Source organism: Oxyura jamaicensis, chromosome 13 (genome assembly GCF_011077185.1).
Source record: "Oxyura jamaicensis isolate SHBP4307 breed ruddy duck chromosome 13, BPBGC_Ojam_1.0, whole genome shotgun sequence".
Lineage (NCBI taxonomy): Eukaryota > Metazoa > Chordata > Aves > Anseriformes > Anatidae > Oxyura > Oxyura jamaicensis.
In genome coordinates, this window is record NC_048905.1 from 6,594,123 (window position 1) to 6,617,041 (window position 22,919).

The 22,919-nt window shown below is 57.6% G+C and overlaps 1 protein-coding gene across 1 annotated transcript in view; it reads right to left on the minus strand.

The window, feature by feature from the left end:
• Window positions 1-599: 599 nt before the first annotated feature.
• SIL1 (SIL1 nucleotide exchange factor) overlaps window positions 600-22,919 on the minus strand; it is an 89,752-nt gene continuing 67,432 nt past the window's right edge. The window contains exons 9-11 of the mRNA XM_035338307.1: window positions 4,519-4,615; window positions 2,382-2,546; window positions 600-1,069 (exon numbers count right to left, since the gene is read on the minus strand). Of these exons, the coding sequence (XP_035194198.1) occupies window positions 719-1,069; window positions 2,382-2,546; window positions 4,519-4,615 (613 nt within the window). The 3' untranslated portion in view covers window positions 600-718. The remainder of the gene's footprint in view (window positions 1,070-2,381; window positions 2,547-4,518; window positions 4,616-22,919) is intronic.

The window sequence follows — 22,919 nt, forward strand, 5'->3', positions numbered from 1 at the left end:
CCTGAGGCGATGCTCCAGCACCCCGAGCACCCCCAACGCGCAGCTCTCCGAGCAGGGAGGGCCTGGGAGCTGCACGGCGGGGCTGGCGGGTGGCAGAACCCAAAGCCACCCCTGTGCGACCAAGAGACCGGCGAGTCCTGCTCCGAGCAAAGGCTGGAGCGGAGGGCCCCGGAGCCCCTCGCCCAGCGTCTCGCAGAGACACCACTCGGGCCTCCCAGAGCACAAAATCCCAAAGCAGGCTGCGCTCACACAACCCAAAAGCAGGCTGTGCTCGCACACCGCACGGCAGCACGCAGCTCACAGCACTCCGCAGGCCCCGGCCGGGCCAGGACGAAGGCAGAGCGGAGCTGCAGGAACAAGCGATTCCCCTCGCGCAGCAGCGCTGCCCCACAGGGACAGACCCAAACCCCCCAGCACCCGAACGGTCCTGCAGGAAGCGCTCAGCCACTTGCATGAGGGACCCGGCTGGAGGGCGGCAGGCCATGAGAGGCAGAACTCTGCCCCTGCCGCTGCCCCTGCCGGGCACAGCCCCGTTACAGACGTACTGCATGCGAAACAAGCACGCCGCCGAGGCTCAGTGACGCCGCGGGCACACCTGCGCAGGGTGGGATCTCGGTTAGCCCAGCAGTTTATTCAGAAGAGCCTTTACACAGGAGCCCATCAAACGCCGCGCCGTCGTCCTGAATTAGCTGAACCGCAACTGCAGAGACCGCGCCTTTCATCCGAGCTCCTGGATGATGGTGTTGACGGAGCCGAGGAGCTCCTTGAAGTAGCCGTCCTTGTCGCCGTCCCTCTGCTCCTCGGCCGCCAGCTCCTCGTACTCGCTGCGCAGGAGGCCGAGGGCGGCGCCGAGCGCCCGGTCCCCGCGGTAGCGCTCCCTGCAGAAGGCCATCAGCACGCCCAGCAGCTGGAGAACCTTCTCCCGGGCGTCGTGCTCCGGCAGGGCCAGCAGCTTGGAGACCACCAGGCACCAGTCCTGCTCCACCACTGCCGGCACCAGCTTGACTTGCCGGTACTGCTGGATTTTCTCCTCCGTTTGGTCGCCGTGCTGCGAGTCCTCGAGCAGCATCTGTGGGGAAGGGCAGCACGCAGGGTTAACCGCTCCGGGAGGGCTGCCGCGCGGGACAGGGGGCTGCACACCCCATAACCCCACCTCGGAAGGTGACCCACGGTGGGAACGCCAGGGTGGCCACGAAGGGGTGGCCCTGGGAAGCTCTCGGTGCCTGGGGAGCCTGGTGGCACGGGGAGGGGGGCTCGGGGGAGAGAAGACCCGTAAGGCCTTCGGGACTGATGGGCTGGGCACGGGGGACAAGGAGGGACAGCGCCAACATTACCCTCCCTTCTCCCAGTCCACGAGAGGGCTACCTGCTGATCCACTGGTACCTCAGCCATGCGGGGTTTGGGGGGAAAAAATGAAAGCAGGAGGCAGAAAAAAGCCGTTCAGACCCTCTGCTCTCCGTGCTTTGATGCAGGGAGCTGGCACTCACCATGGCTGATGTTAGTTTACGATTTTAAGACCAGATTTTCTCCCAGCCCACTCGGAATCTGCCGACCCCACTTGGCCCAGCCCCGCTCCCTGCCGGGCTGCAGTTTTCTCCCATTTTCTCTGCAGGCTCTGAAAGCGCGGGGGCTGGGATTTATTGGCTGGGAGGCGGCGCTCCCAGACCGAAGGGCAGTGAAAATCATTGTTTTAACATAAAACCGAGAATCTGTAGGGCCTGCAGATTGCCTCCAGCCAGAGCGAAGCTGGGAACAGATGGGGCTGCCAGAGGTCCGGCCGTAAAACGTGCCCCATGAGCACACGGAGCGGTTACGGCAAAAGGCCCACGGCCATTTCCCTTGCTGCAGGCAGACACCAGGAGGGCTGCCCATCACAGCCGGCACCTGGTAAGGTTTCAGACCCACCAAAATAATTTGCACCTTTACAAAATCTGGAGAACAACTGCTTCAAACCGCAGCCGTTTCTCCTGAAATCCGAGCGCTGCAGCAGCGATCATCTGCGGGGCAAATTGGCTGTAAACAGCGCGAGCGTGGATTTAATTTCCATTCTCTGGAGTAAGGGAAACGCGCAAACCAAATAACAAACGATGGCAAGGCAAAGCGGTTTTTAAACTGACATTTGCAGCAGTAATCCAAGGTATTGGGAAATAAACCAGTGAAAGCTGCGGGCTCGGCTCCAGCGCGAGCCTCGAGGCGGGCACAGCGCCCGCCAGCAGCCGGGGCACGGCCGTGGCCGCTCCGTGGGCTCCGTGCCGATGGCAGCGGCTCGGGCTCGCGGTTCTCCTGCCCGTGTCCCTGCGGTTTGCTTTCCGAACACCCCCGGGAGCCCCGGGTTACCTGCACACCAAGGGCTGGCTCCCGCCGGCCCAGCGCCCCCTCACCTTCTCCACGATGAGGTCGTAGAGCAGTGTCACCACGCGGACGTGCAGCGCCTCCGTCCCCTTCTGCCTGAAGAGGCCCCGCAGGACCTGGAGGCCGCCCAGCTTGAGGAACTGCTGCTGGGCGTAGGGGAAGTGCCTCAGCATGGAGCACAGCGCGAAGAGAGCCTGGCGGGGACACACACAGCTCCGTCAGCCGCCCAGCCCAGGGAGCAGCGGCACGCAGCTGGGAGGGATGTCCCCTCCGGGACCCCAGGGGCACCTTCCTCCCCGCCCAGCCCTCGGCCATCCCCTCGCCCCCCCCCCCCCCGGGCCGTCACTGTCAGTGTTGGCCCCCAGGGCCCCGTGGCCAGCTCCTGGACTGACCCGAAGCCATCGGGTGCTGCAGCTCCCTGCCGCCAGCCCTCAGTACGGGTGCTGGCCACGGGCTAAGAATGGGACAAAGCAGGGCTGGAGGTGACCTGGGCACCTGGGGAACGTCCACGCTGTACCCACGAGGACAGAGGCCAAGCTCGTGCTGCTTGCCAGGAGCACGCACCGCCAGCGAGAGGCACCAGCACACGTGCACTTGTCTCCGTGCCCTTAGCGGATGGGGTTGATGCCGAAGAGGCAATTAGGGGCCAAGCGACTGATTTTGACGACCGAGGTTCCCCAAGGTGACAGGGGAAGGGCTCGGTGAGGTGCCTGGGCTGACAGCGCCCTCGGGGCAGGGCCGTGGCTGTGCAGTGACAGGGAGCGGGGACCTGGGCACGGATCCTCCCATCAGCTCCTCGCCTCGGCACCGCCAGCGACCCGCACGGAGGCGGCTCCTGCCCCCCGCTCGCTCCCTGCGGACAGATCCGAGCTGACAGCCACTGCTTCCCCAGTCCCATTTGTTCCTATTTTACATCTCTGGAGTTGCCTGCGGTCAATCAGCGGATGGTTCCGTCTCCTTTTTTACCACAGGCCAAAGGACTGGGGATGGAGAGATGCACTCCTGGCCTCGCTGCGAGCATCGGTGCGGAAAAGCTCAGGGGCTCGGGCACCGACCGGGCATCGGGCTGCTGGCCTGCAGGGAGGCTGGGGACAGTACGTGGCATGGGAACCCGCAGTGGGCATCAAAAGCCTTTGTCCTCCTGGAAAAGGAGATCGGGCTGTGCCCTTGGAGGCTCTAGTAACGCCGCCTGGAAAGGCAGGCGACACCGAGCTCACCTCGCTTTTCTGCAGCTGCTGCCAGCAGGACACACGTGGGCTTGCTGGGAAGAATCAGTCCATACCCACACCAAGGGTTTCGGGAGGGGCTGGGGAGGACGTCTGCACCCCAGCCATCCTTCCCTCCCCACAATGAGCTGCGGGTTGGTCCCCAGGGACTCCAAGGAGCAGTTTCTGAGCACGCAGCTCCCCGGGGGGCACTGCTCCCACCCGATTCCCCGCAGGTTCCCCAGCCTGGCCCCGGTGGAGGGCTTTTGCCACGGACTAGAGAGGAGCAGGTCTGTGGGCGCTCCTTGTTCAAACACGGGCAGCACATCGCTGTTTGCCTAATAACAGGTGCGTGGAAGACGAATACGAGAGCGGTGAGTTCCCTCACCCTGCCGAGTTCCCTCTCGCGGGAGGTCACCGTGTTAAATGGTGGGGCTGGATTTTCAGAAGACGACAGAACATTTTATGGCCAATAAACACCGGCGGCATCGCACGCTAAGGCAAGGCTAATTAGATCTCATGCTCCAGGGAGCACGCTGGGGATGGCAGCAGGGAGGCGAGCGAGGAATCCCCCGGCCCGACGGACAGCGCTGCACATTTGGCCGGGGGCTCCCCGAGCTGCTCGCCTTGCTGCAAAGCCTCCGCTGCCGGCCACTGCCCGAGGCAGGTCGCGGGGCTGGCTACGGCAATTAGCTCCTGCCAAATGTCAGCTCCTGCCTTGGTTGGCTCTGAGCTCCGTGCCTGCTGCGGGCATCCCTGCCTCTCCTCCCGGCAGGGCTGCGGCATCCAGCCCGGCCCCCGAGGTGGGGATGTGCACCCCTGCCCGCAGGGAGGCTGGGACCCACCGGGGTGCCCCAGGTGAGCAAACGCCCCGCAGTGCAGGTGTGGTTCCCTGCACAGCGTGTGTATCGAGGTCCCCACGAAAACGGCTGCACCCAGAGGCGCTGCCCTGCTCGCTCACCTTCTTCTTCACAGCCTGGGGTTGCTCCGTGGCCAGAATGACCAGCAGCTTCTGCAGCGCCCCGCCCTCGATCGCTTCTATCTGGACTTTGGGGTTACTGCAGAAAAAAACACACACAAAAGGCGGGTCACACACGGGGACAACAACTACCAGGGGTGGCTGAAGCGATGGCGGTGCTCGTGGGGACGTGCTGGGCCATCGGTGCCGCCCCACCGCGTGCCCGTGCCCCACTCCTCTTCCCGGCGAGGAGCCCTCCCCTGCGCTCCCCTCGCAGCTCCCGCTCTGTTAACCCCGCTGCTCCGTCCTGCAGCTGCTCCTTAACGGCCTTGGCCTTGCTCCTCGCCTTCCCCTTCCCGCACACTCCTGGCTGCCAGGTAATGTGCTGGCTTAGTGACACGCTGCTCGGCCGTCGCGTGCCCACGCTGCAGCGCCAGCCCCGCTCCGGCCTCACCTGGGGAAGGACCTGCTCGTCCCCTGGGCCTCTGAGTCACAGCCTGGGCTCCCCACCCACACAGCCACATCGAGCACGTCTCTTCAAGGACTACAAACGGCTGAATTCATCCCTCTGTCTGGAAGAAGCAGGCTGACACGTCACGGCTGGATGCGGAGGGCCACCCCAGCAGCGCACCAGCAAGGCGATGCCAGGCTGAGCTGTCCTGTCCCCCTGCGCCTCTGCTCCGTGCCACTTCCAGAACGCCTCGAGGGTGGCAGAGAGGCTGGGTGCCACAGGCTGGACACCCCGGGCTGGACACCCCAGGCTGCATGCCACGTGCTCGCTCCTCGGCAGGGCTTTTGCAGTCAGACCACAACACTCTGCCTGCCTGCAGCCCTGGTCCCGGGTCTCGCGCTGCGAGGAGGACCCAGCACTGCAGCCTCTGCTCGCCTCTGAAGCAGCGACTGCACCGCATCAGCCGAAGGTCAGCCCTCCCTGCCACGGCAAACACCCGCGGCTCTTACTGCTGCGGAAAGCTGCTGAGCAGCCAGCGCCGAGCATCGTGCAAGACATCGGAGATGGAGGCAGATGGGGTCATAAAAAAGCAAAATAGAGGAGAAATGAGCCTGGTAGGGAGCAGCCTCGAACTAAAGCAGGCTTTCTGGCTTACAGAAAGGGAGCAAAAGCTCGCAGAAACGGAGCAAACACCGAGCTCAGCTCTGACAGCCAAGGCGCTGGGCACTGCCTCCCACTGCTTCTCGCACCCCTGGCAGTCGCCCGCGGCGTGTGGGCTCCCGTGGTATTTTCCACCTCAATACAGTGGAAATGGTGGCTGCGGTGGCATCTCCGAGTCAAGGCAGGCAAACGGCACCAGCCCCAAGCTCTTCAGCTGCCCCAGGCCCAGGGCAGCTGTCCCCGAGCACCACCACTGCCGCCAGCTCCAGCAGTGCCAGAGGTCGCAGGAGCAGCCCCGGCCCCGCCAGCGAGGGCAACGCACGGGGACGTCCTGCAGCATCAGCCCCGCATCGGGGGCTTCTCGCCTTCCCCCAGGGCGAAGATGGAAGGAGCACGATGGTGGGAGCCGAAGCACGGCTGTCTCAGAGACCTGTTGGACAAAGCCCAGCAGGCACAAGGTGCTGAGCGTGGCACTCGCCACAGAAGAGTCACAAAGAAGGAAGATCCGCCCCGGCGAAGCGAATGAGTCCCACATCTCCCTTTTGTGCAATGAATTTAAAAGCCAGACGTATTCAGGGCTTTTGAGCAGGCTCCTTCGGGAGCCCAGAGACACAAAACCCAGACAGGCTCTGCTGCAAGCCAGGCAGGGGGAGGAAGATTTTTTCCAGCCCTGTTTTTCCAGCAGTGACAGCTTTGGTCTCCACCTTTCTGTGCGCGGGGGGACTGTGTTTGTTTCTGCTCTGAGCTTTGCAGGCAAAAGCACGATGCGGAGGTCTGGGTCCTGCCTGGCACATCCACCACAGCACTGCCTGGCACACTTTCAGCACCGGGGCTCCATTACTGGCAAGGGTGCGAGCGCTGCATTTCCAGCTTCCAGGGAGGAGCTGGCAACTCTGGCATGCAGAAAATCCAACTTGTGATCCTAAAACCCCATCGAATTTCACATTGAAGTTGCTCTGGGCAAAGGCGAGCAGAACAGGGCTGCAGGCAGGCACATTTCTGAGCACGGCTGCACTGAAAGGAGCCCTTCGGCTGCTGGAGAGCTCTGAGGCCATTCAGGGAAAACTGGGGTACCGAGGCTCTTTTGTCCCATCGCCTATCTAAAATAAATAATAAAAACCGCCCAGCAAGGGATATAACTGAAAAAATGGTATGTCTTTTAATGCTTGGCTGGTCACCTGGAGTATTAGATCTAATTAAAATCTCTGAACCATGGCGTTTTTGCCAAGGAGAACCTCGTGAGGTTAGGAAGCCTTCCTGGCTGGTAGGTGTGCCGCTCCCTTTTCAGTGTTTCTGTTGTTTAATGTCTCTACTATCAATAGCCCACTAACAAAAAGCTCATTTGAGGGTTTTGGAAATTCAGCACAGACTTGTACAAATTACACTGTCAAGCCCAGGGAGAGGCAGCCCGAACAAAATAAATACAATGAGACAGACCGCGGACTGCTATCACAGGAAATTCAACCTGTGCTAATCTGTTACCAGATAAGGGGCTGCTGGCATCAGCAATGAAATCTGCCGAAATGAAACGCTGAGGCCGGGACGGAGACGGAGCACAGCCTGTGACCAACACCCGCAGTTCCGTGGGGACGGCCGAGATCTGGGTGTCCACAGGGACCGGGGTCAACCAGCCCCAAACCTGGGCGAGGAGCAGCCTCCGGAACGGGGGGACCTGGCAGGAGAGCTGCGCTTGGGCTCCTGCAGCTCCCCACCAGAAGCCCCTGCATGGGCTATGCACAGCCCCAGTTTGTCCTTGGAGGAGGGAGGTTCACAGAACCCCCCAGTCATGGGGCTCCTCCTGAAATGGACGTGTCAGAACGTCCTCAGACGTTCCCTGAAATGGACATCTGAGGTCCTGTGGCTCCATCCATCCATCCATCCATCACTCCCTCATCCTCTTCCTGAAGGGCAGAAAACCAGGGCTGGTACAGACCCATCACCCAGCTCCCCCACACAGGAAACCGCCTGTGTCCTGGGGTGGGGTTGTGCTGGGGTTAATGGGCCTGCCACTGGTCTTAATGGGCCTGCCACTGGTCTTAATGGGCCCACCACTGGTCTTGACGGGCCCGCCACTGGTCTTAATGGGCCCGCCACCAGCGTTCACGTTGCCTGAGATGTGTTGAGCAGGGACAAAGAGCTTGGAGACCAGTAGGAACCTGCATCGCCTGCAGGTGCCCGTGCCATCATCTCTGAGCAGCTCCTGTGAAAGCTCTGTCCCTTGCAGGGTAGGCTCCTTGGGCAGGTGGCCCTGAGCTTCTTGACACGTGGCTCATCCATTCATCCATCCCAGATCACGCCACGACCTCTGGACTGCTCCAGCACGGCCACCAGACCCTCTTGGTAAGGATCCGGGACACCACACCCCATTCCCCAGGGCACAGGCTGGGGTCTCTTCTCCTCTTTGTGCTTTCACACCCAGCCCAGGCCAATTCTGCATCCACCACCAGGCAGCCCCGCCGCCTGCAGCCTCCGTGGTGCTGCCGCCCGGTGCAGTGACCTCTGCAGAGGGCTGAGCTGCCACCAGCACCGCTGCAGGTAGCACGGGTCACTTTGGCCACCAGACCATCTTTATGCTCCCTGCTGCTGCCTCCTTCCTGAGCTCCTGGAGCTGTTCCTTTGCCTTGCACAAACTGAATGCGCCATTCTATCAGCCCGGCACGTTTGTGCTCCCTGGCTGGAGGAGGGTGACCGTGCCCTTTGGCTGGGAGAGGAAAAACAAAAGCAGGGAAAGAAAGCAAAGAACCCCCCCTCCACCCGAGCCTGCCGGCTGCAGGAGGAAGCACTCCGTTTTCTGCCAGTTTATATTTCACGACGCTGGAGTTATAACTTCCCACAAGGGGCCAGAAATTATTACAGGCAAGGCCTGTTTGCCAAAACACCGCAAGCCTCCACAGCACGCAGAGAGGGGGAGAAAAGGCAATAACAGCGAGCTGCGACCAGCTCCGGCCCCGGGCACAGCAGGGAGGCTGGGGCAGCGCCCCGGGGCCGAGCACCAGAGGAGCCCTGGCAGGGACCTGGCCTCGGCCAGCAGCCATGGGGGCGGGCTGTTTGCCCCGACCTGCCTTTTTTGTTCTCCTAGAGCATTTTGTGGAAGCAGCGGGGCAGTAGGACGGGGATGAGCGGCCGGAGGAGCCACCAGTGAACATCGAGGTGCAGCTGGCAGCAGGCTTTGGGGCTGGGGTTGTTGCTCCTGCACATCCAGCGCAGACTTCTCCTTTGCTGTCTTCACTTCAGATGGAAACAAACAGCTCCTGTGGTGCTGAAGAACAGATTTACCGGCCCCATCTGTAAAGGAATACCCTCCCACTGCCACCTTGCCCAGCCTTGACCCAGAGCGCCCGTGCACAGACCTGGAGGAGGCTTCTCCAAGTTCTCCCAGCGCACACATTCGCAGGGTGTGGGAAGACTGAGAAGCAGCAGCACAGCCCCGAGGCAACAGCGGCTCTCCGGTTAGACGGGAGCTTGCAATACAGCAGCAAAATTAGATTTAATTTTGTTTAAAAAAAAAGAAAAGCCAAGCGGTGTTGGAGGGGCTTGGGGACTCAGAAGCACAGAGCAGGGCGGGCAGGCAAACGCCCTCATCTCTACTGCTCCGGCAAGGACACCCACAGAATATTTATTTCTCGGGCTGCTTATTGCCAAAGTGATGCACAAACCGCACAGAGCAGAATGGAGGCCCTAAAACAGGGCTGTCTCCTTGCTCTGAGCCTCCTGCCGGAGCCAGACCACAAAGAGGTGTGTGTGGGGGGGGTGCTCCTGCCCTGCCTCCCTGCCGAGACGCGTGGGGTGCTGAGCGGGGTGCCAGGATGCGTGCCCTGAGCTCAGGCTTTGATGAAAGCGCGGTGTGGTGGTGAAGAGGCATGATAATCACCGGGCTAGACAGCACTTAATGGGTCTCTTGTCTCTTCAGAACCAGCAGTCTGTGATACCGCGTGGGAAATCAAAGCCAAGGATCAAAGCCTGCGAAGCAGCCTAAAAAATTTAGTACCATCTATTTAGCCTGTGCTACGAGCGAAGGATCAGAAGCAGGCAGGGAAGCAGTGCAGCTTCGCTTGTCCTCCCCGGCATTTGCTCTGCTAACGAAGCACACGACAGCGCCCCGGCCCTCTGCAAAGGAGAGCGACGTGGTTTGGGGCTGCGGCCGCTCCAGGGGGGCTGAAACACGGCCCTGAGCCTCGCGGGGCTCTGGTGCCTCTCAAACCTGGCTGGGAATTGGAAAGGGGCTTGAAAAGGTCATTGCTGAGAGCACTGGAGACTGAAAGCGACACGGGCAGGGTCCCACGTGAAAAGGCCAACAACTGTTTTCCGAGAGGCCTCCGCGTTTGGAGGCTTTCTGAGGGCTCCTGTGTGAATGATAACGTTACAACTACCTGGCCACACGGACGGACAACACTGACCGCTACAGCAGCAGTGTCCACAGGTCTGTCTGGGAGTCAGTAATCCCAGCCTCGACTGCAGCCGTAGGTCTGTGACTGAGTAAGAACCGAACCGCGGTGCTGGGTGACGAGCTGCCTGCTAATCCCTCTGCAGCCAGATTTCGGGTTGTAGCTTTAAGGGAAAAAAGCACTGAAATGGTCTAGGTGAGAGGTGGCACGTGCCGGGCGCGCACTCTGCCATTGCGTTCCAAGCACTGGCCACAGCGTGAAATATTCCCCTCGGAAACGACCGCACCGCAGTCAACGAGCTCAGCCCCAAATGAAGTCCCGTGCTGCCAGGTGTCCCCAGGCGGTGGGAAGGACCCGGCCGAGTGCTCCCGAAGCCTTTCCACAACACTGCCCAGCTCTGCTCCTCACCTGCCGCACGTGGCAGCTCCAGCACGGCTCCGGGCCCGCAGCTCCCCCGGTACGTACAGGCTGGCCACGTCCCTTTCTGAGCGGTGTTGGTAAGAAGAGACAGCTCAGCGCAGGGAATCGTGCAGCCCCCAGACTGGGGAACCCCACCCCGGCCCCGCCGTGGGATGCCGCCCCAGCCTCCTGCTCCTGCCACGACGCCAAGCACGCGGCGCTGAAGCGCAGAGGCGTGAATCCCTTACAGAAACACACGTTCAGCACGGAGCCGTTCCACTATTGCAGAGCCTCCCGCTATGGAGAAGGAGGTGGGGACGTCTGCAGGCGCGGCGGGAGGGTGCTCGGGCAGCCCCAGCCCCGGGCAGGCCGCCTGCCCCTTGGGAGCGAAGAGGAGGCGGCGGGGAGCAGGCGCACCCCGAGGCCCGCGGGCGGTACAGGTGTCCCAGAAAGGCTGTTCTCCGAGCGCCGGCCCAAAGCCGAGCTTAGCACAAAGGCCTTCAGAGGTATAACTTAAGGAGATTAAAAACCACCCGGCAAAATGGAGCCCTAAGTAGTTGCGCCGATCAAAACAGAGCGGAGAAGAAAAGTGGGGGCGAGGGGGGAAAACCTGACAAAAGGAAAACCAGGTTTCAGTAGGCAACACAATACAACAATTTCGTATGAAAGATGTGAAGCATAAAAGAGATGTTAGATGTTCAAAAGCGCAGAATATAGGAGAGACATAAAAAAAAACCCTGAGAAGATGAAAATCTCCACTTCAATGCAATGCTGCCTTCTCACTTTCTACCAAGCCAGGCGCTCATCGCGGTAGCGGGGGAGCAGCAGCGTCCCTGCAAGAGCAACGTGTCTCAACGTGACATAATGGATTACATAGATGCAAGCGTGGTTTTTAATGAGCAATTAGGTTATTGAGTATTTGTTGCTAAGAGGAGAAAAGAACTGCAGAGAATAAGTTGGAGCTGAGTACGTGATTGTGTGATTTTGATGGGCTAATGTGATACTTAAACCGAGGGAGCATGATTCATGCCATAAATGCAGAAATAGCTCGGAAGAGCGCCTGGAAAAAGGTGGGGAACCTTGGCTTGCTCCCTGTGTCCCAGATAACAAGCTGAACCACCTCGTGGTGGTGTGAGCCCTGCGATGTCCCAGCTCAAGGCAGGCTGGCTACGAGGTCCTGCTGCGGACAAGAGCACCGTGCCCGGACTGAGTGACGTGGAGTTGAACCAGAGTGAGCTCTGCTCTGATTTGAGCTGGAACATGGCACTTACCCAACGTGAGGCCCTTTGCAGAGAACTGAGGAATGAGTCCCAGCTCCATCACGAAGCAGAGCTGCTTTACGTGGTGCTGCCAGGGTCAAGAGCCTCCAAGAGCCCCGCGTGCCCGCTGCTGGCCTCGGCGAGGAGCCCGGAGCGGGCGAAGGCAGGCAGGCCGGTATTTTGGAACAGGGAACAATTAGACAAGCTGCAGTGCCATAATGTAGCGTAACAGATGGATAATTAGATTTACACAAAGAGCTGTAAAAGTAATTAAATAAAGAGATGGCCTGGTGAATCTGAACGCCCCTGGGACGCAGCGCCCCAGGTGTGGGGAGCCAGAGCCCAGCACCCGCTGGGGTCACCGTGAAGCGAGGAATCACCCAAAGCACAACAGCTTCAGAGAGGGGCCAGGAGAAGGGAGAAACCACGCCTGTGGCAAAGGAGAGCTGCAGCGAAGCAGTAAAACCCCTCTTGCTCCTCACCTCGCCATGCAGTAGTCTAGAAAAGCGAATACCGGGTGTGGACAATAAAATCTTAGGTGCCGTAATAAAACCAGCCGCGGCAGGTTGTTCTGCTAAACGCTCACAAACAACAGCACGATGGGCTGTGTTATATCTGCAGATATAAAACAAAAAACCAGGCTGGAGATCTCACACGGCAGCAAACCAAGAGTTGGCAGGAAAGCCAACATCTTGGCACGGGTGAGGCTCCTGAGGACACCCCAGAGCACCTTCACCCGACCCTCTCCGGGCTGATGGGCTTCGCAGGGTGTTGCTCACCTCCAGCTCCCACTGACGCCAGGGCAGACGGAGCCGTCAAGAGCCTCAAAGGCGAGCTCAGCTGCCCTGAGTTTAATCAAAGCCCCACCGCCGCTGCTGTGATGAAAAGCTTTTGGATTCTCGGGGGCTATCAACCTCATCCTGTCAGCCCAGAGCAGGAAGGGAGATGGAACAGCTCCGCGAACGTCAGCACAGCTTCCCTGCCCTGGTGATGGTGAAGGACGGGCCCGGGCAGCCCGCTCCGGAGCGTGCCGTGGTTTCAGGGTGCACGAGGGGCCTCGTGTTCCCTCCACAACGAGCAAGGAAACACCATTTGCTCCCTTCCAGCATGACGTGCGAAATTACCGATCCTTCCCGGTGGGTGCGAGCAAGGGCTCCACAGTGCATGGAGAAGGACAGCACAGAAACTCCCCTCGGTGCTCAATCATCCAAAGTGATGCTTTATTTTGAGGCGTAAATCAACCTTAAGGCTCCGTGTGCCGTGCTTACAAAACAATACGCATTCCTGAAAGCCTGTTATTTTACCGTAGGTCAAATACATCTCGTTGCCTGAGGATGGGTTTTGTTTCATCAGAGGCTGCACTAATAAAGAGCGAGTGTCTTTCTATGAGGGCAAAACTCATTTATTTCCACGTAATTTTAGCCATAGCCGGCAACAAATGTCTTGATTTCTTTTCAAAACCACAACGCAGCAAGGAACGAGAACAATATCGCAGGATTAATACCATGTCCTTGGGTTCATCCAGTGCTTTCCATCAGAGACGCTTCAGAGCCCTCCCTGATTTATAGACGGGGAAGCCCAAGCGCTACCAGGAGCGCCAGCAGCAGCCCCGGGACGCGCTGGGAACGCCGGCTCCTGCGCTGAGGCCGCTGTTAACCCGCACTGCCGCCCCGCTCTCTTCCTTCTTCGCGCTCCTTTTGGTCACTGCATAGCTCTGGTGTGACAAACAGGCGATGTCCCCGCTGCAAGCCACTGCCCAGGGCACCGGCCGTCTGCTCAGCTCGGGTTCCCGGTGCTGCTGCCCCAGGTCCCGGCTCCCAGGCCATGCAGTGCTGCTGGGGCAGCTCCCTGCACGCCTCCAGCCTCCACATCTCAGCCGGCCTGGGGCGGCGGCGGAGGCAGGAGCACCCAGCAGGTTCCTCCGAGCTCCGTGCTGCTGCTGGAGGCCCCCTGAGCAAGGCCTTCTGAAACAGCACCTCGCAGTCAGGCAGCCTCGCAGCCCTGCCAGATCTGCCAGCTCGCACTGCATGCCTTGAATTGTGCTCTAAATTACTCCAACAGTTACACAGGGCCTATTGCCATGCCTTGGGGAACACGAAACGCTGTACAAACCTGTCCGAAAGCCCCACGAGAAGAAAGCCCCCGTGCTGCCCGCTGGGCTCCGAGCACGTGGGCTTGTACCCTCGAGCGGCAGCGAGCACCTGGAAGGTGGCTTGAGGCTAAGACCTCTGGTTGTCACTCTATTTATTTGTTTGCTTGCTCATTTGAGCTGATTTTTCTTTAAGACAAGTGTTAATAATTAAAGAAAAAAAGCATTTGCCTGGCTCGTCCCCGCTGGGACCGCCGAAGGAGCGCACAGGCTCTCTGCAGCTCCTGCGGGAGACGTGAGCAAAGTGTGAGAACAGGCACTTCGCTTCCCTCCCTCCACAGCATCTCCGAGCTGCACTGTCCTATTTTAACCCTGCCATCTGTTTCTCAGCTCTCTGCATTTCTCTCATAACCGCCGAAGATACACTGCATCAAGCAAAGCTTTCCATCAGCCACCACCCTTTCTGCCCCAGAGCACCTGCCGGTGCCGCACGGAGGGCACACCACCGCCGGCTCCCGATCGGCCATCGGCTGATCACTTCCACGCCCGGCTTCCACCTCTCCCACTCGCTCTGAATGCGAGGGGAGATGCGGGATCACAAGAAGAATCACGCCCATTACGATTGTCATGTTTTCAACTTTGGCTGTTCCCAGTCCCACCGGGTTTCACAGAGTGCTATTAGAATCATTTTAAACTAGAAAACGAGATTTGTTTCACTGAGTCATAATTCAGAACCGAGACTCTGCTCCATTTACAAAAGCAAATCACCATCTCGCAAATGCCAAGCACAGAGAATTGCAGCTCCAAAAGAGAAGCCTGGGGAACACTTCCAGCAGGGAAAAAGGAGATAAAACTGAAAAGCTGCATTTGCAAACTCTGCAAACCTGTATTATCGTTATTATTTTTTCTAATAAACACCAAGTGTGACCCGTGGAATAACAACTCCTGGATAAATCCAACGAGCCAGCTCTGGATCAGGGGACTTCCAGGCGTTAACAGAGGGAGAGCGACAGCAGGGTTTTCCGTCCCAGGAGCAGCTCTGCGATGCTGCAGGGCAAGACCATGGGCTCTTCAAGCCAGTTCCTGGGTGGGAAGCCCTCGAGGAAAATTTGGGAGTGACAGAAAGCACCAGTAATTCTTTCTGCTTTCTGATTCATCCCTGCTCAAACACCCACATACCATGGCAGAGGAGGCTGGAACTGCTACATTTAGGATGACATTTAAAATCAAGGTTGTGCTGCTGATGGTCATTAAAAATCCAACAGCATTTTTCAGAAACAAGTGGGTACTCGCGTCGGTGTCCCTGCCAAATATCAGCACAGCAGTAATTTTTCTTGTAGCTTCCGTTGAAAGATAAAGGAAAATTGCACCCACCTATAATTACTGTTATTATTGTTGTTGTTGTTTTTCAAACATTTACTATGTACCTTTCTATTTTCCAAATATAAAATAAGACAGAGACATTCCCCCAAACCTTTCTAAGTGTTAGGTACATCTCACTTAACATCAGACACCTAAAATTAAGATATCTGGCTTCACTGAGCTGCCTGGGCTCCCTCGGTAGCGTGTTCCAATCTGCAGTCTGTACATCCCCAGAGAACCAAACTGCTCCTGGATTTCCAAGGAGCCTGCCCAGGCTAACCCAGAAAGGTTTACAGTCAAAAGCTTTGGGTTGGCTCCACAGGGCTCTGTGTCTACTTTTTATTTTTTTTTAAGTTTCTGAGGAATTTGGTCACCAGCAGCGAGCAGAAAAAAATGACCTACCCTGTGGGAGCTGGGGCTGTCTCGGACTCCTGCCTCACAACGATGCTTTGTCTTTTGGAGGCGTCTCTCGCCTGGTTGGAGATGGAGCCTGGACACTTGGCTCAGGTGGATACACGTGGGAAGACTGAAGCTCGGTGGCGTGGAGCCCATCTTCAGAGAAAGGGCACTAGAAATAACTAGGAATGCCTGAATCAAGCTGTCAAGGAGTTACACTGACCAAGCCAGCTAACAAAATACGTTAATAAAGCAATGAATGAACATCCGTGTATAGAAAGCAAAGAAACACGGCTAAACTGAAAGGGCAGGAGCAAGGAGGTGAGGCACCTTCAGAAGGGAACATTTTGCATAAAAGATGCAGTGGAACATGGCACTTATGCAAGAAGAGGGGAATTTCAGCAGTGTGTCCTACAGCAGTGGGATGGAGAGAACAGACGCCTCGACACGGAAAGCCAACACGCCAATTAAGTTTTCATGACCTTAATGGCATAGACCAAAAACCCTCCTCTGCCACGGTGGAGGAGGGAGCCGACAGATGGACTTAGCCTGGGAATGAAATGGGTAGGAAAAGCCAGGAAGATCTTCAGATGAGCACTGTCCATGTGTTGGAGAGCAGCTGTGGGTACCAGAGGTACGTTCACCGGGACAGGAGCTAAGGGCCTGATCAGTGGGGCAGAAGAAACCTCGGAGGGCTGAGAGCCGCCGTGGAAGATGTGAAGCCTGGATTCAGAAACAGCTTGAACGTGAAGGAGGAAGCGGGGTTCAATTTATTCAACACTCTGGAACTGTGGAAAGACATACGCTACCCAAATGCTAGCTGCGATGATCACTTCCCACTGTCAGACGTTGTTAGGAGAGGACGGGAAGGTGACACAACCAGGAGTTCACACATGTGCTGCGAAGGCGCAGAAGGAGGAACACTTGCCAGGATTGCCGGGACGGTAATACTCCAGTTGATCACAGCCTAGTAAACAAACCTGGGTCTGCATTCCCATCTGTCCTGAGAGCATCACAGGTCACAGGAGGAGAGAGGGCAGCGATTGTCCCACGGAGCCGTCACGGACACAGCACACACCGCCGGGTGGTCTCTGCCTGGTGCTGGGAGCCATGGGATGCTGTGCCGACCTGCAGAGGCTGCGGATGCTCAGGGGAACCACTTCAGAAACCAACGGCCCTTAACTGATGCTTCCTGCCTGGGCGGACATCCGTCAGGCCGCGCAGGAGCACCACGGGTGTCCCCGTGCCAGCATCCCTCGGCCCAGCACGCGGCAGTCTCGCTGATCTCAGGCCCTTCACGCAGGGGAGGCTGCCACAGCCTCCAGCTGAGCACACAACCCCTGCGAGATGCGGAGCCGCCTGTTCCGCACTAATGACTAACGACACGAGTGCATCATCCCCCCTTGGCCATCCCCTGAAGTGTGAAAATCTGGCCTCCTTCCTGAGCGGAGCTGCTGCTGCTTCCCGCAGACAATATCCGTTAGCGACTCGTGACAAAGAGATCAGGATCCGCACACCTCCTGCCTTCCTCTGCCCTTCCTTTCCCCCCCCAGCAACAAGGGCACCAGCTGGAAACCAGCCCCGGGAGGATGTGTGCGGCCCTTTCCCCTCCCTTGCCGTGCTGGCTGGCTTTCTGCCTTGCCCCAGAGCTGGCGGCACCAAGCGGTGCCAGCAGCGCGGGGTGAGGCGTCCCACCAAGTCAGCACACCGACCTGCCTCCTTCCTGCTCCTCTTCTGCCCGCCGTACAGAACCTAGGGAAAAACTATCTCAATTTGATCTCAGTTGATCGATGTGAAATTCAGCAGTGGGTCTCATCTGTTCTTCACCCCCAGGAGGGATCGCTTGGCAGTAGGGGTAGGAGACAAACCAATTATCACGTTGGGAAATACAACTTTGCTTTTTGTTCACGTCCATCTCGCAAAACTACCGTGCAGCTCAAATTCTCTCCCTTTTGTGTGCTTTCTCTGTAAATTCCCCAAATCCGGCACAAATCTTCCAGCGTGTTTGCCCTGGGATACATCTGGGCAAGCTCCCGGTCCTCAGAAGCGGATCCACGTTTATGTCCTTCACGCCGCGCTGTGACAGCACACGTCGCGTAATGCCTTCGACAATCTGGGCCCCCTTATTTACGGCAACGGACCTCGGTGTTCCACCGCGCAGATCTGGGGCCGTACAGCTGAAAGGGGACACATCACTCGTTCTTGAAATGTAGGCCACAAAGCCACTTCACTTCTGCTTTTGCTTGTAAATCAGGGGCTTACATATGTAATTGGCCTAAACCGTAAGAGCAAACAACAGCAGTGGTAGCACAGTGCCAGCAATTATTCATGCCTATAATAAACGCCTGTAAAATTGAAAGCCAGCCTTTAAAAATCTGGCTCCTAACTGCGCACATGAAAAAGACAAAAAACTCATTTGCAGGGCTTGGCCAGTGGAGTTTTTGATGTGGGGGGAGAGGCTGAGAGGGTTAGGGTTATTTTTTTTTTTCCTTTTTAATTCTTTAAAAACATCGCTCACGCCTACGTTTAGGTCAGGGATGATTTTGGCTGCATTTCAGAGTTTTGGAGTAAACCCAGTGATGTGCACGGAGGACAAATCTGCCCTGCCTATTAACAGAGGAGATCTTTGGGAGGGAGCACAGCTGATCCCCGTCCCTCGGCAGGCAGGAAGCGGAGAGCATCCGTCACAGACCGCCTTTATCCCCGCCGCCGTGCTGAGCCAGCAGCGAGCCTGCCGATGAGATGTCACCAGCTGGAGGTGACTTACAGCCCCTGCAGCCCCCGGCCCCCCGCTCCCGGGCACGCAGCACGAGAGCAGCCACGCCGACCCGGTGTCCTGGGCAGCTCCCACCCGACAGTGACGGCATCCTCGCTGATAAATCACCAGGGATGGAAGGTCTTAGCAGATCGTTCTTTCTGCTACCCGTATTTCTCACCCACGAGACCGCAGCAGCCCCTGTAAAACTTTGGCAGCGTGTTGCTCAGAAGCGATGCGGTCTGTCCTGCTGGCTAAGGGAACAGGCGTCTCCCACGGGTGGTCCTCACAAGCCCAGGGGACAACACCGCGCTGCGATTCTGCCACCTCCAGACCCTGAATTTCTTCAGCGATCAGCAAGGCTGGGAGGTGGCAGCACCGCGAACAAATGGAGAGAGGATGGGGAGACTGCCAGGGAGCGGAGCCGCAGCCCGGAGCGCTGGCAGGCCCCGCACGCAGGGAACGGGCACCCCAAAGGCAATGCGTTGTGTTCTCCTCGGTCACCTGCCTTCACATCCTACACATGGCCTTCCACGCACATCCCTCGGGGGCCAGGGGATGGCCAGGGGCCCCAGGGCTGGGGGGTCCCGCAGCTTTGCCGGCCCCGCGCTCCTCCAGCACCCATCAGGCAGAGGCAGATCACAACACCGCAGGGGCAGGGACGTTTGACTCGTGTTGGGCCTCCCAGGTCTGAGGAACCGAAGGACCTCCCTAAACACGGAGCACGTTTCACATCTCCCTTGGCAGCTCTGATTCTCCCGGCTCTAAGCGGTGCCTGAGCATGAATGGGGAGAGCCCTGCAAGGACTGCTGCCCCCCTCTCCGCCACGCAGAGCTTCCCCTTCAGAAACGTTCTGTAACTACCAAGTTTCAGGAGCTTCTGAAGGGAACCACATTCACCATAGCTCAGAAGGGACCTTTTGGCCTAATCCCCGCTAGAAAAGCTGCCACAACGATCCTCCCATCTCACAATTAGCAGTGACAGAGACTTGGCGATGCCGGGCGATGCGGTGCTGCTATGACAACAGGACCCGGAGACTTGTGACGGGTCTCATCGAGGGATAACGAGCAATCACAGCTCCTGGAGAAGACAGATATCAATGAGGGCTGGTGATCCTGTGACGCTTCCCCGGCTCGGGCTGGGTTTTTGGTGAGCCTGCAAAGGTTGGCTCGCGTTGTTAGGGCACAGGCACCGCCAGTACAACTTCTGAGGACGGGCAGATTCCTGGGGAGTACGGATGAATATTCATGAAGGAACTCAGTTTGGGAGAGGAAATGAATCAAGTGTGACAAATGCTGCCTATTAGGAAAAGAGGGCGGTGCCTATTTTTAGTGGAGTTAAGCAAACATCAAGGCTCACTCTCTAAGAACTCCAAATAATGCCACTCGCCGGCTCTGCCTCCCCATCACCGGGGAAGAATTTAGCAGCATGTTGCCACAGCCAAAACCTGCTCGCCTGAACAGAAGTGTTCTGATTTAGCCCCCGTATGTGTTTCATAAAAATAAAAGTTTTAATCTCTAATCTGCATAGGAAGATGTGACAGCTTCCACCCGGATTTTTCCCCCCTCTCCAGCATCAGAAGGCTCAGAGGAACCTTTTTAAGACGGAAGAAAACGCTGCATTCAAATCTCCGAAAAGAGCACTCACGCGGAGCTGTAATCACTTCAGATGCACAGAATTATCAGGAGGAGAAAATTCATCTCACTTAGAATCAAGACCCAATTTGAGGCAGAAAGGAAGAGGCTTGGTTTGCCGCCGTGCCAAGCACTCAGACTTTTCACTGAAGTCAAAGAAGCTCCAGCTGCTCAGAGCCATTGAAAATCATGCCCAGAATCTCTAGTGAAACTTGCTCGTAGAGATGACAGCAAGCTGATAAGGATGTTGACTATTCCAAATAAGCACACATTATTTTATATTTTTAGAGGTACTTAGCCCGGCTATTATTATTATTAAGCAGAGGTGGAGTATTTACTGCCTCCTTCTCGGAAATCTGTAAAAATGCTGCCTTTCAGCAGGCTCTTTTCTTCTGGTTAATATTGAAGAGTTTCCTCTTACTTTTCAGATTTAGAGAATGTCCAATTAAGTAAGACAACAGAAAGAGAGTACTCCTGATAAAAATAACATGCTCCCCACGAAGCTGTTTGAAACGCCTCGATCTCATAACCTATGCTCCCGACCTGAGATTAAGATCAGGGCATTGGGAGAGGTCTTTACGCTGTTGTCCTAAGAGCGAGCACTCAGCAGATGCCGTGGGCCAGGGGACGGCACAATCCAGGGAGGAAGGACCCTGAGAGAAAAGCCCCTGCAGGCATGGTCCTGCTGCCATTAGCTCGGCTCGTTCCTTGGCTCCTCCACCTGCAACACCATGTGGCTTTTGTCACATCCTTTGCAGAGCTTCAGCTGTGGTCTTACCGATGGCTTCGTCTAACAGAGAAGCTCTGCCATGAGACTAGTAGGCATTTATTACTGCTATCTGCCTGCGGCACTCCGTTGGGTGCTCCGCTGGGGCTGCGTGGGACTGCTCCATGCCCGCCACCACACGCAGAGACAGACCCCACTGCAGCCACCTCCGGAACCCTCCGCCCTGCTCACCCCTTCCCTGCAGGGAACTCCAGGAGACAAGTGTTTCAGAAGAAATGAAGTACCTTACTCAGCTGAGTCCTCGGGAAACTCACAGAGGTGGCCCAGCTGACCAACGTCCTTTCCTTACCCTCATGTCTAGCAGCATGGGGAGGACCTGCTGGCAGCTGGGTAATGCCAGATCTGCCCAGAACGAAATCATTTCATAGAATCATAGAATATCCCGAGCTGGAAGGGACCCGTAAGGATCATCAAGTCCAACTCCTGGCACCACACAGGTCTACCCAAAATTTCAGACCATGAGACCATTTGCTGCAGCCCAATTTAAAGCCTGGAGCCTGGGGCCAGACGGGCTTTTAAGAGAAGGGTCATCTGCACGCCAGGGAACCAGGAACAAGATGGAAATCAACAGCAGACAGATGCAGTCTTTCTTCCAGAGCAGCTGGACACTGGAGCCTGCTCGCCACGCGCAGGCAGTGTGAACCCCGTCTGTGGCTTTGGGATCAGAGGTGCCTCCTCCCGAGGTTCCCAAATGGCCTCTCCCGATTTATTCCCCTGGCTTTCAGGTGACGAGCTCCCCTTTCATTTGGAGGGCAACGTGCCCACCGCTAACGAAGCACGGCTCGTTACCGGCTGCATGGGGCAGCCCACGTCCCCAGGGTGCTGCTCACAGCCGGGTCCCCACCAGGCCAGCACGCAGTGCTCACCACGTGCCGTCCCCTGGGCACGTCCCGGGGTCATTTGTTAGTGAAGTTGGGTCCCTCGTCCTTCAGAAAACCCAGCTCCGTCCCTCGCTGCGGCCGGCCCTCAGCAACTGTTGCCATGGTTATTGCATTTGAGTGCTTTTCATCAGGAAGATGCTGCAACAGCTGAATTGTCTCTAGCACGAGTTATTTAGGAATAACTAGTTAGTGAGCAGGAATAATGGGTTTAAACTGCCCACAGAAGCCAGCGATCGCAATTATTTTTGCTTTGATCCTGCCTTCGTTCTGGTCTCTGCCAGGTTCAGGTTTAAAGTGTGGGCTAGAGATAAGCAGCAAAGGATGAACGCTTCCTGAAGGGAAACACACTCATCTCTGCGAGGAGATTAAAAGTTGCTCTTTATAGAAAGCCTCTGCTTTTCAATCAGTCATAAATAGGTTATAACAAGGCACAGCAATAAACCAGGAAACACATATCCCCACCTGTCGGGTTCAGGTGGAGAAACGAGACGTACTTTCCAGCTCCATCATGTTAATTGGTAATCAAGACGTGATGGGCAGAGCCCCAGATCCGTCCCCCAGGCACGGGGAGCGACTGGCGTGCCGGCACCCTCCTGCAAGGCGCGGGCTGCTCCAGGCCACGTGCTCCTCGCCAGGCACAAAGCTGGTGGTGGGCACGAGCCCACGGCTCTGCTGGGGTGCTGGCACCTCGCGTCGAGCCGTGCTTCAGACCCACTTTCAAGATCACAAAGTGAGCGAACAAAGCCTGCTCCAGAAAGCCAAGTCCGTTTTGTTTTGCTCTCATTTAAAGCTCTGCAAAGTGACGGGGTAACAATGGAGCTGGTTTCCCCCCGCAGATCGGGTCCCACAGCGCAGTCCGTCAGGCATTTAATGACATGAATGCCTTGTGCTGCTCTGTGCCTGCCCTGGTACAGCTTTTGGGTAGGGAGGCGCGTCCCACGGGGCCTGCAGAACAGCGCAGCTACAGCAGAGGCACCGGGAGCCTGCTGCAGCCAGCACCCACCGGCACCAGGGCCCCCAGGCCCCATCCCCTTACAGCAGTGGGCACGGCAGGGTGAGGATGCTGCCCGGGGTGCCGGACCCTGCACACGGAGCAATCCAGCCTCAGCTTCATTCACACGCACGAGCCTGAGGGCAAGAGAAACGCAGTAGATGTCAGCCAAGCACGACTCACTGGAGCCAACGCAGCGGCCGTGCCGCGGAGCCTCTCCGCAGAGCAGCAGCACTGGGCTCAGAAGGGTGCCTACCCACTGGCAACTGGTAGGAACGCCTGAGCTGGCTCCAGCACCGCAGCCAGAGCCACCAGGCTGTGCCACCAGCTCCCGCGGGCTCGGCTTCACCTGGTT